Source organism: Struthio camelus, chromosome 1 (assembly GCF_040807025.1).
Source record: "Struthio camelus isolate bStrCam1 chromosome 1, bStrCam1.hap1, whole genome shotgun sequence".
Lineage (NCBI taxonomy): Eukaryota > Metazoa > Chordata > Aves > Struthioniformes > Struthionidae > Struthio > Struthio camelus.
This window is the reverse complement of record NC_090942.1, coordinates 122,121,260-122,140,714: the sequence shown is the minus strand read 5'-3', so window position 1 is coordinate 122,140,714 and position 19,455 is coordinate 122,121,260. Positions and strand designations below refer to the sequence as shown.

Sequence of the window (19,455 nt, the reverse complement as noted above, 5' to 3'; positions counted from 1 at the left end):
AGGAAGACTCTCCTTTGTTTGAGGAGGATCGGGTTAGAGATCTTTTGTCCAAACTTGACATCCATAAATCCCTGGGCCCCAATGGGATGCACCCACAAGTGCTGAGGGAGCTGGCGGATGTTATCGCTAGGCCACTCTCCATCATCCTTGAAAGGTCCTGGAGATCAGGAGAGGTGCCTGAGGACTGGAAGAAAGCCAGTGTCACTCCAGTCTTCCAAAAGGGCAAGAAGGAGGAGCCAGGAAACTGCAGGCCTGTCAGCCTCCCCTCCATCCCTGGAAAGGTGATGGAACAGCTCCTCCTGGAGGTCCTCACTAAGCATGTGGAGGACAAGCAGGTGATCAGGAGTAGTCAGCATGGATTCACCAAAGGGAAATCATGCTTGACCAATCCGATAGCCTTCTCTGATGGAATGACTGGCTGGGGAGAGGAGGGCAGAGCAGTGGATGTTGTCTCCCTGGACTTCAGCAAGGCTTTGGACACTGTCTCCCATCACATCCTCCTGGATAAACTCAGGAAGTGTGGGTTGGATGAGTGGATGGTGAGGTGGATTGAGAACTGGCTGGATGGTCGAGCTCCGAGGGTTGTGGTGAATGGCGCAGAGTCAAGTTGGAGGCCTGTGGCTAGTGGTGTCCCCCAGGGGTCAGTCCTGGGTCCAGTCTTGTTCAATGTATTCATCAGTGACCTGGACAAAGGGACAGAGGGCACCCTCCGCAAGTTTGCTGATGATACTAAACTGGGGGGAGAGGCTGACACACCAGAGGACTGTGCTGCCATTGAGAGGGAGCTGGAGAGGCTGGAGAGCTGGGCAGAGAGGAACCTCCTGAAGTTCAACAAAGGCAAGTGCAAGGTCCTGCCCCTGGGGAGGAATAACCCCATGCACCAGTACAGGCTGGGGGTTGACCTGCTGGAAAGCAGCTCTGCAGAGAAGGCCCTAGGAGTCCTGGTGGACAACAAGTTAAACATGAGCCAGCAGTGTGCCCTTGTGGCCAAGAAGGCCAATGGTCTCCTGGGGTGCATTAGGCAGAGTGTAGCCAGCAGGTGGAGGGAGGTGATCCTGCCCCTCTCCTCAGCCCTGGTGAGGCCTCACCTGGAGTGCTGTGTGCAGTTTTGGGCTCCCCAGTGCCAGAGAGACATGGCACTACTGCAGAGAGTCCAGTGGAGGGCTACAAAGATGATGAGGGGACTGGAGCACCTCTCCTATGAAGAAAGGCTGCGAGAGCTGGGCCTGTTCAGCCTGGAGAAGAGAAGTTTGAGAGGCGATCTGATCAACATGTATAATGAGGCCAATGTCTTCTCCGTGGAGCCCAGTGACAGGACAAGAGGCAACGGGCAGAAAATGAATCACAGGAAGTTCCACCTAAACCTGAGAAAAAACTTCTTCCCTGTGAGGGTGACAGAGCACTGGCACAGGTTGCCCGGAGAGGTCGTGAAGTCTCCTTTGCTGGAGATATTCAAAACCTGTCTGGATGTGATCCTGGGAAATATGCTCTAGAGGACCCTGCTTGAGCAGGGGGGTTGGACTAGAAGATCTCCAGAGGTCCCTTCCAACCTAAACGGTTCTGTGATTCTGTGATCATTGCCCAGAAAAGGGGTAAGATGCCAAGTAGAGATTCACTTGGGGACCTACTTGGTTTCTTGCCCCATAGCAATTGCTGCCTGCGTAGCACGCGTGAACCAGGCACGTGATTTAGGAATGATTGTGCAGCCCTCTGCACCTGGAAGTAACTTCTCTCTGATTCGGTTCAGGGCTCTCTCTACCCATTCATCCACCTCGCATGCTCATTGGTGTTTCTGCCCATTGGATTGCCTTAGTTTGGGCCTTCCTTTGAACTTCAGAGAATTAGGAGGTGCTTTGCTTGCGTTTGAAAAACTCAAAATAACATGGCTGCAAAGGGACCTTTGGATTTTCTGCTGCCAGTTCTGACAAAGAGAATCCCGTGTTTCAGGATTTAAGTATCAGCTACATTTTGTGTTGAGTCTGTGGTTTAAGACTATATGATGATGACTGTTTTTGGAGTCTACAGAGGATGCTGTGGCCAGCGTAAAGTAACTTCCTTATTTTGAAATCCATTCTTAATCACCCGTGAAATTAACTATTGGAGTCTGCCTTCAAGTTTGCTCAGTCTAATAGTAGGGGTTTTAAAAATATTTAACAACATATTTGGAAACAGAACTCTTCTGTTCTTCATTTATATGTTTTTGGATGTTGGCTCTTGCATGAGAGAAGTGCTGTATGCTTTAATACTGAATTTAGAAATCTTGTGGTTTCTATTGGCACTATGAGGGAGCAGCTAGTATGAGGCTGGTACTTGATGAGAGCATTTTTGTGTTTTAATAATTAGACGCATGCACGCAGAGCCAACTGAGTTCAGCTATTGTGTTTATTGCCCTTTTTTATTCACCATAAGAAAGCAATAATTTTTCTGGATTACTGTCTCTTAACATGATATGCAACTGGAAAACGGACAAAAGCTGAAGTATTGTTAGTTCTTTATTCACACGGGGAACAAGAAATTGAAGAAAAAATCTGTTTAGGGATGTTGAAGTGTCATGTTTTGGACTTACAACTCGGTTAATTGTTCCTTTTCAGGTCAGCTCAACAATAAATGACAAGTGCATATAGTACTTTTATGCCTCAAAAAAGTGCTAGTTAAGAGGCCCCGTATTGTTGCTCGTGTTGGTAGGTGGGAGTCCAAATCCAAAACGCATCTCCTGTGATGCATTGTGTGGCCTAACAAAGGGGAATCGCAAGTTGGATGGCAAATGTAGCTTTTTAACTGAACCTTAATCGTCAGGGGAAGTTGACGCATGTGAAACCCTAATTGTGGTACTGTGGAGATTTCAAAGTTGAAATGATTTGAAACTTAAGCCTTTCCATAGATTTGGAGAAACTGATATGTTGGACTAGGTTGAAAATACCCAAAGAAGTGTTATTTTAAATGTTCGTAATGAAAAATGAGTGTGTCAGACAAATTCATTCCTCCAGCTCTCAGAGAATACTGGCTTTTCCAAATCTGTAATTTCTATGAAAAATTGTATATCTGGAAAACATTTGACTAGGTCTAATTACACTTTTTAAAAAATAGTCTTTTAATATTATTAGCTAAAGCAAAACATTTCAAAGATAGCTGAAGTTTTAGACCTAAATAGCCATTTTTCGAAGAATTTCACAGAAACATGTGTTTCATTGGAACACTTTTTCTTTAAACAAAATAACATTATTTTTCTTCTATATTACCTAAAATTTCTGCTTTTGCCTTCATCTCTTACATTATACTTAAGAAATTTCCAGATGCTATGCATCTAGGGTTTTTTAATAGAGTAGGAACAAAACTGACCTTATTCTTGTCAGTGGGAGTTCTCTTATTAAATTATTGACATCTTTAGAAGAAATACATTACTTTTAATTTGTTTCGCACAACCGAAAACTGTTAGTAATATTTTTTTCAAAGATTTTAAATGCCCTGGTGCTTAATACTGTTTTCAAAGATTTTTATTCCATGGTACTTAATGGGAAAAAAGTCACAAATAACATAGTTCTGCTTTACCTGACAGTTTGTGAGGCCATGGTTATTTTATAATGGTTATAACACCTGGCCAAAATTATGAAGATGTGATTTAATACCAAATAACGTGTCAAGTTGCCATCCACATGGCTGTGCATGTAGCATACGTTGTGTAGAGTAGTAAATGTCATAGAAAAAAAGAATATGAACAGGCATTCAGAACTTACAAAAGGCTTGATCTGTGTTTTTAAATTACATTACTTTCAGACTGGCTGATAGCCTTGCATGCTGTTGTCAAGGGTATGTGACTGTGGTTTTTCATGTATAGTGTTCATCTAAGCCATAGCTTCACCCTTCAGCAGAAGTAGAAATGTACACGTAGCATAATCTGAGAAAAGAGCTTTAAAGTTGATACCTGATGGGGGGACATACAGAAATTTAAAACACAGACTTGGATGCTTTTGGCTAATGAGAACAGAGGTAGCGGAGAAATTTGCATGAAATTTTAGTTAATTGTTTTTCTTGTTAAAGATTTTTCAGAAAGAGTGCTCAACTAGCTGACAGGTCCTCCAAAGATACCAACTAATGTGGACCGCAACAAAAGTCAAATGATATAAAAACATGCTACCTCTTGTTTTAGTGTAGGAAAATTGTTGAGCTTATCTTCAGATACAAGAGAAAAAAGGAAAATTATTTTTCGTTTAGCATTGAATTAGGAAGACTAGAAATGTACTGCATCCTTAGGTTTTTAGCAACAACCACATTATCAGCATAAACCTACCAGGACTTAAATATGGAGCACACTATAGTTGTAGACATAAAAAAAAAGCAAATCAGAGAGAAAAATTCAAATACTTTCAGAGTATTTTGTTTAGCATAAAGTATTTCTGTGGTTTTAAGTAGAATTGCTTTTGGTGAAACTTGCAGTAATAAAGGGGAAAAGTAAAAATCATGACTGTAGGTGAAATAAGACTAGAATAAGTGTTATAACTAATTTGGTAGGTCTTCCACAAGTAATTTAGCAAACAAGGGATTTCTGATGAAATGTTTTAATTTTTTCCAGTTTGCAATGGAAACCGCTCTCAGGGACTTGGGAGGGGGGGTCTAATTAATTTCTGCTCCAGTGGAATGCTTTTTCATTCCCGTTTTAACTTACATGATACGCCCATCGTCTTTTGTTGTGCATCAACCCCAACTATTTGACAGGATATTTGGGAATAACTTCGTCCGCTTCTGTGGTGGAACGTGGCAACTATTTAACACCACACATGATTTAAGACAGGAAATGAAGGATTGTCTAAGTAAATTGCAGAGAAATTTTCATGAGGAATTGTAATTACCCAGACCAGAATTTGGCCAGAATATAAAGTTAAAGTCTCTGTGTATGCAAAAAGTTCTCTGTTTATTGTTTTATCTGAAAGGTGATTTTTAAATAGAGGTTGTATGAATGCCGAACTGATTGCTGTGGATTGCTTCTGAGATCCTAACGCTTGTGATTCATCGTACTGTAGTTAACGTTAGTGAATCCAATGCTAATTTGAAACAAATTTGCCCACTACTGAAATGCTGTTGTGGGGGTTAAGGTTTCCCTCGCTGACAGTGGCCGAGCTTGTACACTCTTATCTAATATAGTATGATAAAATTACAGTTAAAAGTTGTCATAGCTACAGGTTGCATTGATCTGTATATTTTGAATTTCTGTATAGCATCTGTAACTTGCTTTACTTTGCACAAGAGTAGTTAAATCTGTTTTTGATCAATATGTTTATAACATTTTATTCCGCTCTGAAGATTCTGTTTTTAACATGTTATGATAAATAAGTTTCAATGCATTCCAGTAACTGTTCTGTTTCCTAAATCTTGGCATTAGAGTTCATTTTTAATGAAATCTGTTTCATTTCCATTCTGTGTTAACTTTTCAATATGCTTCAGGTAGCTTTTTCCAGTAAAGAAGGGTCATGAATTGAAAAGATTACTTTTTAAAAGAAAAAAAAAATTAAATTGTTCAGAATGTTTTTTTTTTTTTTTTTGCAAATTAAAAACTGAAGCAACTTGAAGTCCTAAACTCTCCTCACATCTCTCTTGGAAACTCCCTCCTTTACTGTAACTTTGTGGTCTTGATGATATTCACAGAGCAGCTGATTTACTGAATAAAGAAGTTCTTTAAGTTTTGAGTTTTGGAACGTTACCAGTGTGTCTGAACCCAGGTTTCGAATTTTACTGGCATTTTGTTGGCAAACCAATTTTTTGGAGTCCTTTCTTATTTGGGTATGTTTCCTGACACCTTTGGCTGTATGGTACTGTGTTTTAAAATTCTCTTTTTCTTTTTTTAAGAGGAAAAGCCTATAAACATATACAAAGAATTAATTATAAAATAGCTGGTATAAAAATAGAGAGACAAGAATATTACCAGCTGAAAAATGCAGTGAGCAGAAAAAATGAACATTTAATGGTAGAGTTATACCCTGTCTGTTCTGCAGCCCTGATGCTCAGAGTAATTCCACAAGCAAAACATGTACTATTCTGAGGCCATAATACGGTAATTTAAATCCAGCATAAGTACATGGGTGGTAAGAAAGAGGTGGTTTGGTCTTCCCTTCTGTCCAGTGGCTCCTTGTTCCTGTGGCTTCCCTTTTGCCAAGAGCAGTGTTCATTTATAGTGAGTCAGATTAGAGAACTGATCCAGCTGAAAACTAGCTCACATGACTTCACCCTACTTACAGTCTTGGTATATGTTGCAATTAAAAAAGAAGAAAGTTTATGAAATCAGAACCTAAAGTTGAAACTAGGTTCTTGTTAATGCAATATTCTCCAAGATTAGCCAAACTAGCCAGCTAGCCAAAGTATATATAAATTGCTAACCTATACCATTCATAGTATAATACCATGTTGAAAGTGTCACAACTAATATAGTACAAGCTTCTTTTTCTAGTTTTTATTGAATTAAGGTACAAGAAACTAGCAGTCCAAGGTTCCAGTGTGTTTTGTAGTTACCCACAAGTCTGGGACATTGTAATCGCTTGTGCTTTTTTTCCAGTGATGTAGGACATTAATATATCCAAAGAGTTTAAAGAGAATTTGATACTAAATGATCCTTTCAGCAGTAGTGTTGCTATAGGGAAAGCCACTATAAAGTGAAAAAAGCTATGAATTTTTGCAATAGAACAGAGGAGTGTATTCATGTAATAGTGTATTCTGGCACATATATTGCCTGCTGGATATAGGCAAAGTTATAACAGTGCAGAGCAGTAAGATTCCTATCACTTAAATAAGCCTCAGTAGGATTAACAGTTTAGGTGTTCTTCTACCTGTCTCAACTGTGGGAGTCGATCTTTTGGGAGCCTTCAATTTACTTAGGAAGTCAGTGATTAGGGCACGGAAAGAGGAGGATGGGTAAAATTAAGTATTAATTGAGGCTAGCAAGAGAGTATGAAAATGACTTTAATCTAGGGTCCTACTCAGGACAGGGGATTCCAGTGACTAGCCTAGTGTCCAGGCTAATTTTCTAATTGAGTAATTAATTGCTAATGGCTAATTGCTGGCCAATTTCAACAAACTTAAAGGACAGCTTGAAACATCAACAATACCAAGTTTCTGTATATTTCTTAGAATCATAGCATCACTCAGGTTGGAAGGGATGCCTGGAGATTTCTAGTTCTTACTTAAAGCGGGATCAACAGTGAATTCAGAGCAGGTTGCTCAGGGCTTTGTCCGGTCAAGTCTTGAAAATCTCCAAGGCCAGAGATACGCCACAGCCTCTCTGGACATCCTATTTCAGTGCTTAATTGCCCTCATAGTTTTATGCCATTTGCAAACTTGATTGGAGTGCATGCCATCTCCTCCTACAGGTCATTAAACATATAAGATATTAAACAGGATAGCTGTCGGGATAAACGTCTGAGAAATTCTGATTGTAACTAGCCTCCAGGTAGAATACAAACCATTAACTACTGCTTTTCAAGCCTAAAATCCAGCCAGTTTTTGCTCATCTAGTAGTCCACGGACATAGACCACAATGGCAAACTTGGGTATCAGGGTGCTGGGAAAGACCATATTAGAAGCCTTACCAAAGTCAAGGTACATGACCGCTGCTGCTCTCCCCTCATCCACAGATTTAGTCATTCCATCATCGATGGCAGTCTGGTTGGTCAGAGATGACTTGTCTAGGTCCAAGATTGAGAAACTTCTCTTTTTGGACTTACCCTTGGACGTACCAAGGGTAAATCCAGCAGCAGAAGCTTCTCATTCTTCTGTTCCATAGAAGACCGCCATATGTTTGAGCTACTCTTTCAGGTATTCATGTTCTCATGGAAACAGGTTTACAGGTAGAAGAAAGAGGCCTGAATCGGTGCTCCCGCTAAGAAAAAACTGCCGTGTGGACTTGGGAGTTATCTGTTCTGTTTGGCCAGCTGGCCAATCTTCACGTGCCTCCTGGCAGGCCATTCAGCACACACCTCTTGGAGTCAGCCACAGCATCGCGTAGCTGAGGGTTGTGAACAGGAAAAGGAGGGCTGCGTGGGTTTTAGAACACGTATTAGTAGGTACACTGCTCATTTCCAAACTGGGCATAATGAATTATAGCTATGAATATAAAGTAGTAAAGCAAGAATTCAGGCCTCCTTTTTGTCCAAAAGAATATAAGAAACTGGTCAAGGGGCATGTTCCTCTCCATTTGACTAAAAATACATAGTCGTATTGTTACGTTGATTTTACAATACTGTCTGTTAATAGTAATTGTAAACAATGTATTTGAGGGCGAGATTTTCAGACAAGAAACTCGGAGTAGAGGGAGAAATCTGTTCATAACTTACCCTCTTGTGCCCAGGTATTTTAACATCTGGAATGTTGTGCTGCCTCTTGTAATACCTCTGCAATACTGTAACACAGCAGGATGCATTAATGAGAGTTTCAACCTTAAACCCACAACATGAATGAAATTTATAGTTGTCAGGCCGTTAACATTATTCAAACATAGTTTTTGTGGTTTCAATTGCCATTTTATGTTCGTGTAGGAAGAAAAGTCATTGTGTTGACTAGCCATGAGGACAGATTCTTCCTTGGACTTGAAATTTCTATAAACCAATTAAGTATTGTTTATTACTCTTGACAGCATTCATCGCGTGTATTACAGCGTTGGGGTTTTTTTTGTACTTATATAAAAAGCAGTGCTAGAATCTCTCTGTTAACATTTCAGCTGTTTTAATATTCTTGAGAAAGTGCCTTTCTCACGTTTTGGAAAATGCCACAAAAATGTTCAAAGCAGAGAAGAAAAATGTATAAAACATCCAAGTATCTTTTTGTAGAATCGTAAGTGCTGTCTAATATTGCACCTGATGAGAAAGTTTGTTTTCAGATATTTCATGTTTCCTACTCTTGTATCTCAGTGTGGTCTTCTGACTTAACTTGTAGAGGAAAATGGTTGAAGAGCTTAGAAAAGAACAGAGAATTTATTGAAGGCAAAGATTTAAGAAAAAAATGTGGTGAACTTTGTGATTAAGTCACTCTGTAGTAAACTAAAATAGTTCAATCTGCAACTGATTAAGTTGAAAGAAAAGAAGGGAAGTCAATATGTAAAAAAGTGCACGAACAGTTACTCTTTATGGCAAAGAAAATACAATTTGTTTCTTCTAGCAACAAACAAGCAAGCACACAAAATTTACAGCGTTGAGAAGTTGGTTTCTTTATTACCTTAGGTTTTGTGGTAATTCCAGAGCAATCTCGGGAAGTAGTAAAAATAAATCTATCTGTCTCTTGCTGTATCAACCTCGGTATTAGCAACTTCCCTATGTTGTGTCCGTCTTAAAGAATTTCTCCACGGCTCTTAAAAGTGCAAACTCTGTCTCTGCGTTCAATGTTATTCGCTGCTGCCAAGCCTCTGATAGCTACAATCTTGCGCTCCGTTCATCATGTCTCTTTGTTCTGGAAGCCTGTGTTTTGCTTTCATAATTACTTTTTTTCCGGCTCTCATTATTTTCCTCCCATCATCGCAGCACGTGACTTTTTTTTTTTTTTTTGGCCTATTTAACAACAAATATGAATGGAGAAGCAATAGATATCAGTGTATTTTGACAAAGCCTGTGACCTCTTTGTAACTGTGCTTCCAAATTTTAATTCACTTTCTGTGTTGCAATACCATGAACTTGGTGCTGTAACTGAAGTCTTGCTGTTCCCAGAAGACAATGTTGAAGCCATGTGGGCACAAAGAACTACTTAGGATTTTCTGCTGGGTCCCAGCACAAGTTGAGGTGTACTTTTAATGTTAAAGGTCGATGGTAAATAGGTGATCCTAGTCTCAATGAGTAATTCATAGTGTCCAAAGGAAAGAATTATTGAGCTATATTTCATGTGAAACGGAAGGGGACTGGCAAAGAAATCTGGCTTTCGCTCTTTAAAAATGTCTCTCGCTGGTTCTGTCGTAATGTGGGAAGGCATCTGTTGGGCTTTCTCTAGGGATGGGCTGTTAAGGTTTCTATCAGCTGTGGTTCAAATATTTGTAATCAGTGACAGCATTTATGATCCAATCTTTGTTTGGACCCTGAAATAACTGGCCGTTTGGATCATGGACGGAGCAAGTCAATGCTTGCTCAGATATCTGAAAGATATTCTGAGACTTTGGGGATCACACTTGTGGTTTGATCTAGCCCCAGCAGTTCATAGAGGCCCTCTTTTCACGCTGTGAAGTGGGAGAGAAAACCAGTCCCCTAACTTTATGCCTGCCTAAACATTTGTATCCAGGAGCAGTAGAGGGACACTTCTCCTTGCAGCTCATCTCTTCTGCTCAGTGACACTTGCTTGATTGCAGAACTTTGAACACTTTCCATCTGTATCTGAAATGCAGAGGAAATAAACCTGAGCGATGCTCTGCTGGTTTGGATAGCACTTATCTCCAAGACAAGACCGCTTTTATACGAATGAACAACACTGTATTTGTGCCCATGTTAGAAGTGGGATTTTAGCCTGTAAATCACTTTCCGGGCTTACCTTACTGGCAACATCTTGAATATCTGTTTTGTCTGTTGTTAAATAACTCTTCACAAAAATGAGAGATGACGAAGGATCACGGTACGGTTCAGATCTGTGTTAAAGTGACTTGAACAGTGATGCAAGTGAGAGTGGCTTCTCACAGTAGTGTTTTTTGGGGTTTTTTTTCAGTCTAGCATTGACTCATTTGGTGGTGTTAAAGTGCACTTTCTACTTATCCCCAGAGGAAAGTTAGTATTCTTTTAAGTGAAACAATTTTAAAAGCAGAACACAAACCTAAAATAAGCCAGTGTTCTCTAGAGTTCTCAGAAGGTGTAGATTTATTTACTGTAGTTAAATCATAATTAGTTCTCAGGGGATAGTGTATCTTTTAAACTGCTTTATTGCCACCGTATTGGTTTTCCAAATAATCAGAAACTGCTGCTGTTATATTCTGTAGTATGAACAAAAATTTGCTTTAAGTAGAAACAAATGTCTAGAATTGCTAGTTGTCACTTGCTGAAGATAGTGACATACAAAAAATAAGCACTTCAAGAAACTGTGAAAAAATACAAAATGTATGTTTTCAGAAGGCACCTTAAATGCACTACTGTTACAACTTTTTTCCAACATAATAGATACAGTAATGTTTTACTTGATAATTTTTCAATTCATCTTTTTTAAAATATTCGAATGCTTTTTGATCAAGAATAAACATTAATTGATAGTGGATAAATGGTAATGTAATATTATGTAAAATATTACCTTATATTTAGACATAGATTTTCATGAGTGCAGCTCAGTGTCCCAGCTGATAAGCTCTTTTCTTTTTTTCTAACTGGCAGGTTGATGTTTAAGGTGCCTGAGGAGATGGGTTTAATAGCGATTGCTGTTCGACAAACACAAGGGAAAGGTCAGTATGTTTCCTTCTAGTAGCTAATAAATGTGTCTTAAACATATGAGATGGGACATTTTAATGTCACATAGCTGTCTTAAAGATACATGATGAGTATCTCAATACAATCTATTGGATAGTAGATCCACTTAAACTTCTTCTCCCACTTAAACTGTGGATTCAAATTTGAAACCTAAGTTGACAGAGACCAAAGTAAGCATTTTTAGGATGTTAGGTGGCTTTTGCAGGAATGATTCAGCTGCCATCACTACGTTTAGTGTAATGCAAATCAGTCCTGCAAATCAGTATTGACTCTAGTCTTGAACAAGACTGGGTCTTGACTTGTGCTGAGCTAGAGGTCGTTTGCATCTACAGGACTGTCTTGAACTGTCCTGTGCGCTTTCACAATCTTTTGCAGATAAGTACAAGCAGTTTCTGCCTGATTTCCAGGAAGATGCTGGCTCTGATTTAAAAGCCGTGCTAATTTTATTAGAATAACACAGTGCCCAACCTACTAAGCTCTTGTGAGTGCAGGTCTGCATGAAAATGGTTGCCTGGCTTTTGGCTCAGATCTCGCTAGCGTCCTGTTGAGTCACAACGTAGACAGATTTGTAGACACACACAAAATATCTTCACAAAGATACTTAAAAACACTTTAAAACAAAGCAGATTTTTGGAACACGTATGTTACAGAATACTAGGAAAATCCTGGAAGCAAGTCATTCATGATGTTTTAAGAAAATGAGCAGCAGGGCGCACGTTAAAAGCCTGCCGTTTTTTTTAAAGGAAAGGCTTTGCACTTTAACCGTTTTTCTTTCAAATTAGTTTGGAAACTCAGGACTTCACAGGACTTACTGTAGATTCTCAGATGGATACCACTGAATCTTCCTCTTTCGTTATTGTCTACATTAACAGAGTGAACGTGCTTGTATGGTTTTGTTTTTTTTTTGTGCTGAAGTTAACTTTTCCCCCTCCCTCCACAGGTCGTGGTGGAAATGTTTGGCTCAGTCCCGTGGGCTGTGCACTATGCACTTTACATATCACCATTCCTCTACATTCCAACTTGGGCCAGAGGATCCCTTTCATTCAACATCTAGTGTCCCTGGCAGTGGTAGAATCAGTTAGAACAATAGCAGGATATGAGGTATCTCATTTTAATTTCTCTCAAAATTCCTATTGCTGTTTCCATTAAATGTAGATTTTAAGTGTATGTTGAATGACCAAATGCATATTGTAGTTCTTCAGCACTAATACAGCGGTAAACAACAGCGGTAAATTTAACCTTCACACTTATCTGTTTATGTATTTTAAAAGATCTAGTTTACATATGGTGCATACTGTATCCTCTTGAGCTGATTAAGAATACTGCACTCACTTCACTCATAATCTGTTGAAACTTAAAACTCAGTCTTCAGCAGTAAAGACAGTTTCATTTTGGGTTATCCAACAATTGAGTTAATTTGTTTTGATATTTGGAAGAGTTGAGAAAAAAGGAGGAGGTAAAATGAATAAAATTGACAAATCCTTTTCTGTTTTTGTGTTGTTTTTTTTTTTGTTAGTGCTGTTTCAGTGGTCACTTTATCCCTTTTCAAGAATTTTTCCAGCCCTTGTTTAAGGTTGAAAATTGATTTCTAAAGCACGAAGTTAGGAATATTGCTCTCAAGAGGGAATCAAGTGTCCTGTCATCAGTATTAAAATGAAGAACCAGTCTTCTTCTTCACCTCATATATCTCCTTTTTAATGTTACCATTTCCTAATATTTGCTAACTATAAAACTTTGGTATTTTACAGAAGTAGTTAACTAAAGCATATGTTTCCTATATTACACAAAATCAATGACTTATACACATTTACACATGAACTTTATTATAGTGGCACCCAGTAGCTTTGCTGTAGTTTAGGGTCTGTCAGCCTTTCTATTAAAACCTTCTAACTTCAGGTCTTCATGACTGGACTATAAAAACAAAATGCTTCAGGCTAAAATTTGCAATATAAAATATTTGGCTAGGAGTGAATAATTTAACTATTTAAACTAGAAGGGACAGAGGACTTAGTTGTATAGAACATGAGAGTCTGACTGAGGGAAGGAGTTAATTTATGAATTGAGGTGTTTTTGCTTCTGTGTGCCTACCCTGGTGTACTGTGGCATTTTTTATTTTATTCCATTCAAGAGGAAAAATGTGACTGACATACTAGATATTAATATAAAAGTAGTATGTATCAGTAAATACATGTTCTGAGGTCTACCAGATCTATTCTGACACTTGCTATCTTTCCAGTAGTTTGTTATGACCAAGACAAAGCTATTGAATCTCTTTTACAATAGAGAAACACACATTAAAAAGTCTTCTATTAATCGTCTCAGAGGATATTTGAAAGGACCAAATTCTGCTGTTAGTGATCCCAAAGGTAAAGGAAACCTGTGTATGATTATTGATAATTTTCCCATCGCCCTAGGCTTGGAAAGAAAAAGGTCTTCTGTGTAATTGTTGAGAAGTCTTTTTTCTTTCCTTTTTTTTTTTTCTGTGAGAAGAAAGGAAATCAAATCCTAGAAAAGGATTAAAACAGTGTTCAGGTTTGGACTCAAATTTATGTTAAAGCAAGGAAAATCAAAGATTTATCTGAAGCTCGATGCTTACATTCCCCCTTTAGACCCAGGTCCTGCAAGGGCTTTTCTTTATGTCAGGTGAACATATATGGCGTACAAACTGCAGTAGCTGGAAACAATGGGCTGCGTTTTAGTTGAGATTTCATTCTTAGCTCTGAATTTCCATACCTCTCTGGGTGTATGTCAGAACCTTCATATTACTTTAACATACTTTAATGTGGTTTATGGTGCTCGAAGTCCATTGCAGGATTTCCATACAGCAGTTTCAGATGCGCGTGTCGCAGTTGATCAGCCAGTCGTCATGTTTAGGACTCTGTCGTTAACGTTCACAGTTTTAAATAGGCAGCAAGCAAGGCCCGCGAGCACAGTTCTGGATTCTCAATGAGAAAATCAGAGAGTTCAATAGTAAGCTTTATTTGCAGATGTTAGTGCTGGTAAGGCAAGTGGGCCTTGTGTCTGGAGGACTTTTTAGTTTCCCATTCTGAGAACAGTAGAAATCTCTCTCTAGTAAGTGAAAATAAGAACGTGCTCCACTCTCACTGTATTTTGCAGCCTTCCCGTACTTTCTTTTACACGCTGATAGTTGTGCAATACCTTATCTTGTCGCTCTGTTTTGCGGCAAACAGCTCAGGTCGCTACTGTGAAGATTATGGCATGAAAATAACTGACTGACTTGGCTGTTCTCCATGCTTGCTTCATTTGCAGTACTAAGTGTCGGGTGTCTTACAGGTGTATTTTTTTTTTCCTTAAATAAGATCTACGGACTATATTGCGATTAATTTGCAGAAAGGACAGCAACCTCTCCTTTGGGTGCCTTCAGAGGATCTCTTAACACCGATAACGCTGTTTGACTCTGGGAAACTCTGTATGTCTCAAGAGTCCTCTGTAAACGCTTTCGCAGTGTGAAGAGTCAAGTTGTTTTCCATAATGAATATGAATTGGTGATATTCGCCTAGAATTCTTTGATAGCAAAATCAGTTAGTGTTTCCTGTCACCGTATGTGTAATGGACTCCTCTCTGGCCTTTAAATCTGTCAGGAAAGTAGTCGTGGACCCAGGTGCAGTTTTCACACATCCTGTAAAGGGATTTCATAATCTACAATAGGGGGGAATGCGACTCTTGTAGTCCTGGAGCACCTCCCATAATTTGCCTCTTGGGAGGCAGTCATATGCAGTTTTTCAAACTCCAGGAAGCACATTTGCTTTCTTTTTGTGTTTAAGTAGCTGGTGCAAAGTTCAGCTCAGTTCTGTAGTTTTAACAAAAACCTCTCTATTGCGCTGGAATGGTGTCATACAGCACAGTTTGTGTTTCCAGCTCCACGGTGTTGCTTGAGCGTAGCTGCCGAAAGCGTGAATATTTTTAGGACGTTTGTGGAGTATTTACATAGTTGTGAACCGGAATTTCTCCTGTCTGCTGAAATTTCTGTTCTGAAATTCAAGATGTCGTTGTCTCCGTGTCTGGTTTCTGCAAAGACCCTCACGTACAGCGTTGGTGTTATTGTGGACTTACTCTGTTTAGCAGATCCATAATTGCAGCCCCAGTTTTCATCTTTCCTGAGTATGTCTTTCCAAATCCTTAGTAGGCACTCAAGAGTGAATTAAATGAATTCTGTAAAACCTTACAGTTTTGAGATGGAAAGTCTCTAATAAGTATCTCTAGTCCCTCTTTTGGCCACTCTAAGCTACTATAATCTACAGCAATTGTTTTTTTTACTAGCTACTCGCTTTTCTCTGACAGCTGCCAACTCCATAGTAAACCATGTAACCATGTAGCTATGACTTGGTCAGTAATGCTTGGGAAACACTTAGATAGGTTCCTATTATGAAGAGCTATCAGTATCGCATTTGGTGCGGCAAAGAGGAACAGAAAATACAGAATATAAGCCATGTTCTTATAGGCGATATCAGAGAGCAGAGTGTTTCTAAATGTGTATGTTCTTGTTTTTCTAGGATATTGAACTGCGAGTAAAATGGCCAAATGATATTTACTACAGTGATCTTATGAAGCTTGGTGGAGTTCTGGTAAACTCTACACTTGCTGAAACAACATTTCATGTGCTTATTGGTAAATGTCTATTTTCAAGCTTTTTTTATACTGCTTTTTCCAGAGACATTTGTCATTAATGCCTTTATGAGTTCAAACGATAAGGACAAGAACCAAATAATGATAGAGGCCTGAGGAAATAAAGGACAATATTAAGTGAAAAGAAAGCACAAACAGTACATGTCTTAATTCCTCATAATAATTTCATGTGCTTGACAAGGAGAACTTACATGCAAGCATCTGGGTTGGTGTAGTGGGATTCAAAGAAAAAGAAAAGGGCTACATACCTGCTACTGATGTTTGCGTTTCTCCATTGGTCCTTTTTTAATTTGTTCATAACTTGTTTCTGGCGCTATCTTTCCGAAAACTGGAATATTGCTAGTGAAGCAGCAGTGAAGTAATGACTTGATTACCTAATCACTCTTCCTTTAGTTCTTGGAAAAAGTAGCATTTGTAAAGTCGTTGGGAAGGCAAGGCATGATGATCGGTTTGTTCATTTATTTGGATTTTTTTGAAGATGAAGAGTCTACCCAGAAGACTGATTCCAAAAAAATAGCAAGGCCAGTCTCAAAAAAAAACCGTGTATGTGTTTTGCAGCTGGTCCCAGTGCTAAAACAACGAAAGATGTTAATAAGTATTGACATGTTTCTATCATTATTCTGTCTTTTTCAAGTCTGCTAATCAGTCTGCTAATTGGTAAGGAATATTTTTCCCTTAACCAGCAGCAGGCACAGATCTGCCACACGTGCTCAGAAACCTGCCACAGGAAGCTCTAGGTTCTGGTCCCCCCAAATAATTTATCTGTGTTATGTCTAAAAAAGGAAATGAAAGTTCCTTACCAAGTCTAGAAGGTTAAAAAAGAAGCTGATAGTACTTGTGTTGCATGTGAACATGGCACGGTATGTAAGTAGAGTGTCTTGCAAAGAGAGCGTGGACAAGATACAGTTTCTGTCAAGATGGTGTCAATTTTAAGGTGCCAACAAGCAAAACAGTTACAGTAGTCATCCCTTTCTTCAGTGAAACATGCTCGGCCATTAAATTCTCTGTGTAGTTGTTATTTCCCTATTGCCCATGCCTCGCAGATGACACGGTTTGTGTAGTGGCAGGGTTGTCAAGACTGTCTGCTCATTCCTTTGCTTCTTTTTAAAGACGCAAACTTACAAACTTTTTTAAAAAGTTTTTTTTTTTTTTTTCTGGAGACCTTAATTATTGGGAAACTTTCACAAGAAGAACCCTGCAGAAGAATATACTTCATTAATGTCAGGGCCGGATTATGAAAGGACCTAGGCAGCCAAACATAAGTGGAATGCAAGGGAGAGAACCTACCTGCTCGACCTGCAAAAGCTCTGCCCACCTCCTTATGCCGCTGGAGACATGTCTGTTCGGTGTGGTGGAGAACAGTGCACAGACGCTCAGGCTAGTGAATATTGTGCTAGCCCTAGAACTGGAAGGCACGTAGCCACATCAGCACACTGCAAGGTCGGTGCTAAATGTGCATTTTTCACTCTCTTCCGGTAGGCAATGCAACGACGTCCTGAGAGTCCTGAGCACCTAATATTTTTCCAGTTAACTGTCGGCGGTTTTGCCACGATGCTACAGCCCGCAGGTGGGCTCAAGGGCCACGTAACACACCCTGACAGCACAGATCGCAGCATAAGGACAGCCGTCATTCTTTCTTCGCTTGTACCGTATCTGAGTGTGAACAGCAGAGTTGTGACCTGTTAGCACGACACTTTTTTTTCTTCCAGTTAGTTTCCTTTGTCTCTTTCTGACAATGCACTTCCCCTGATTTCAGTGGAGTTGATATATTGGCATTGATATCACTGTGGCTTTCTCTGTAGGCATTCTCCGATTAGTTAAAAACCAGAAACTCCTTTTCACGGCAGAGAACTTTCTCGTAACTAATGTGAGTTAATTCTGTATATGAATAGTCTCGTAAATACCAAATTTACAAAACAGTCCATGTGGACCTTCCTGCAGAAGAAGCTGTGCTATGTCTGAACCTGATTGACAGGACTGGTGTTTTATCCCAAATGTCTGAGGACATTAAGAAACATAAATAAACAGGTAATACAATATATTTCTTTACATCCCTCGAAGCCTGTTTCAGCAGACTGCAAAAAAGGCCCCAAGAGCCATATTTAAATAAGAAAGGCGTTTTGCCAACTTTATTCTAGCTGGAGAAATCTCAGTGAGAGACTTGAGGCTTCTAAAGGATATGCTGTGGTAAGATACATTAAGCAAACCGGAGTCTTACCCCGCGAACTTAAATCTTCTGGGCTTTTCACAGCAAGGCAAACAAGGCTTGTCAGCCGAGCAAAAAGGCTTAATTTTCAGAAAATGAAATCAGCAAACTGAAGTAGACAGAAAGGACTCTTAATTAAATTTTAGGCTGCAAGATAAAACTCCATCTCAGAATACGATCCATGATTTGCTCTCAAATAGCTAATTACCTATCAGCAAATGAAAAGTTTTCCCACTTTGATGTTGCCAACCGACGTGTAACCAATATGCAAGTTACCAGTTATCTTCTTCCAAAACCTCATTGGTAGGGTGGTGTTTTGTTGGAAGGACTGCATTGGTTTTGCTTCTACAATTTTGAGGAAGCGTTTTAAGGACAAGAAACACACAAAATCTGGACTGTGATTTGTAATTATGCTGCTAGGAAGATTCAGACGTGTAAGCGAGTGAAGAAAAATATTTACTGGAAACTTCCTTAGTGATCATTGCATCAACTAGTTGAAAAATGTGCTGACTCTTTAATGGTAATACAGTATTCACACTCACAGAAGAATGAACATTTTCTATCCTGTTCTTTTGATTTGTCTTCCTCAGGCTTTGGATTTAATGTGAATAACAGCAACCCCACCATATGCATCAATGATCTCATCCTAAAATACAATAAAGAAGAGGGGACCCAGCTGAAGGCTTTAACTACAGACTATCTTATTGCAAGAACCGTAACTGTACTAGAGAGGCTAATAGATATTTTTCAGGAGAAAGGGCCCAATGGAGTTCTTCACCGTTACTACAAGTACTGGGTACACAGGTAAGTGTAACTTTCTGTTCTTCTCTAACTTTCTTTTAAGAAAGTTGGAAATAGTTCATGGTTATTTTGTCGTCCATTGTGAATGTTCTATGAGATTGCCTTCAAAAGCAATGACTTAATTAAAATGTATTCCTGAGTAGGACGTAATTGCTTAGGAATAGAATTAAAATAGCACATAGTAAAATTAACATGCTAGCATAGGTTAAAGAGTGTTTCTAGGTATTTCACATGTATCATCTCAAAACAAAGGGAATTGAGTGATTTGTGTAGGTAATGATGGAGTTGCTGTACTCATGTCTTTTTGAAAAAAGTAGACAATTTGGATTAACTGTTAATTCTGCAGAAAGAAATTAAAGCAGGAAATAAAACATGCTCTTGAAAAACCAAAAGAAC

The 19,455-nt window shown here is 39.1% G+C and overlaps 1 protein-coding gene across 3 annotated transcripts in view; it reads left to right on the top strand.

Annotated features, from left to right (window-relative positions):
- Positions 1-19,455, top strand: part of HLCS (holocarboxylase synthetase) — a 138,509-nt gene that overhangs the window by 114,506 nt on the left and 4,548 nt on the right. For all 3 annotated transcript variants that reach the window (XM_068913666.1, XM_068913676.1, XM_068913686.1), the window contains exons 7-10: positions 11,313-11,380; positions 12,346-12,506; positions 15,920-16,034; positions 18,849-19,062. In XM_068913666.1, the coding sequence (XP_068769767.1) occupies positions 11,313-11,380; positions 12,346-12,506; positions 15,920-16,034; positions 18,849-19,062 (558 nt within the window). The remainder of the gene's footprint in view (positions 1-11,312; positions 11,381-12,345; positions 12,507-15,919; positions 16,035-18,848; positions 19,063-19,455) is intronic.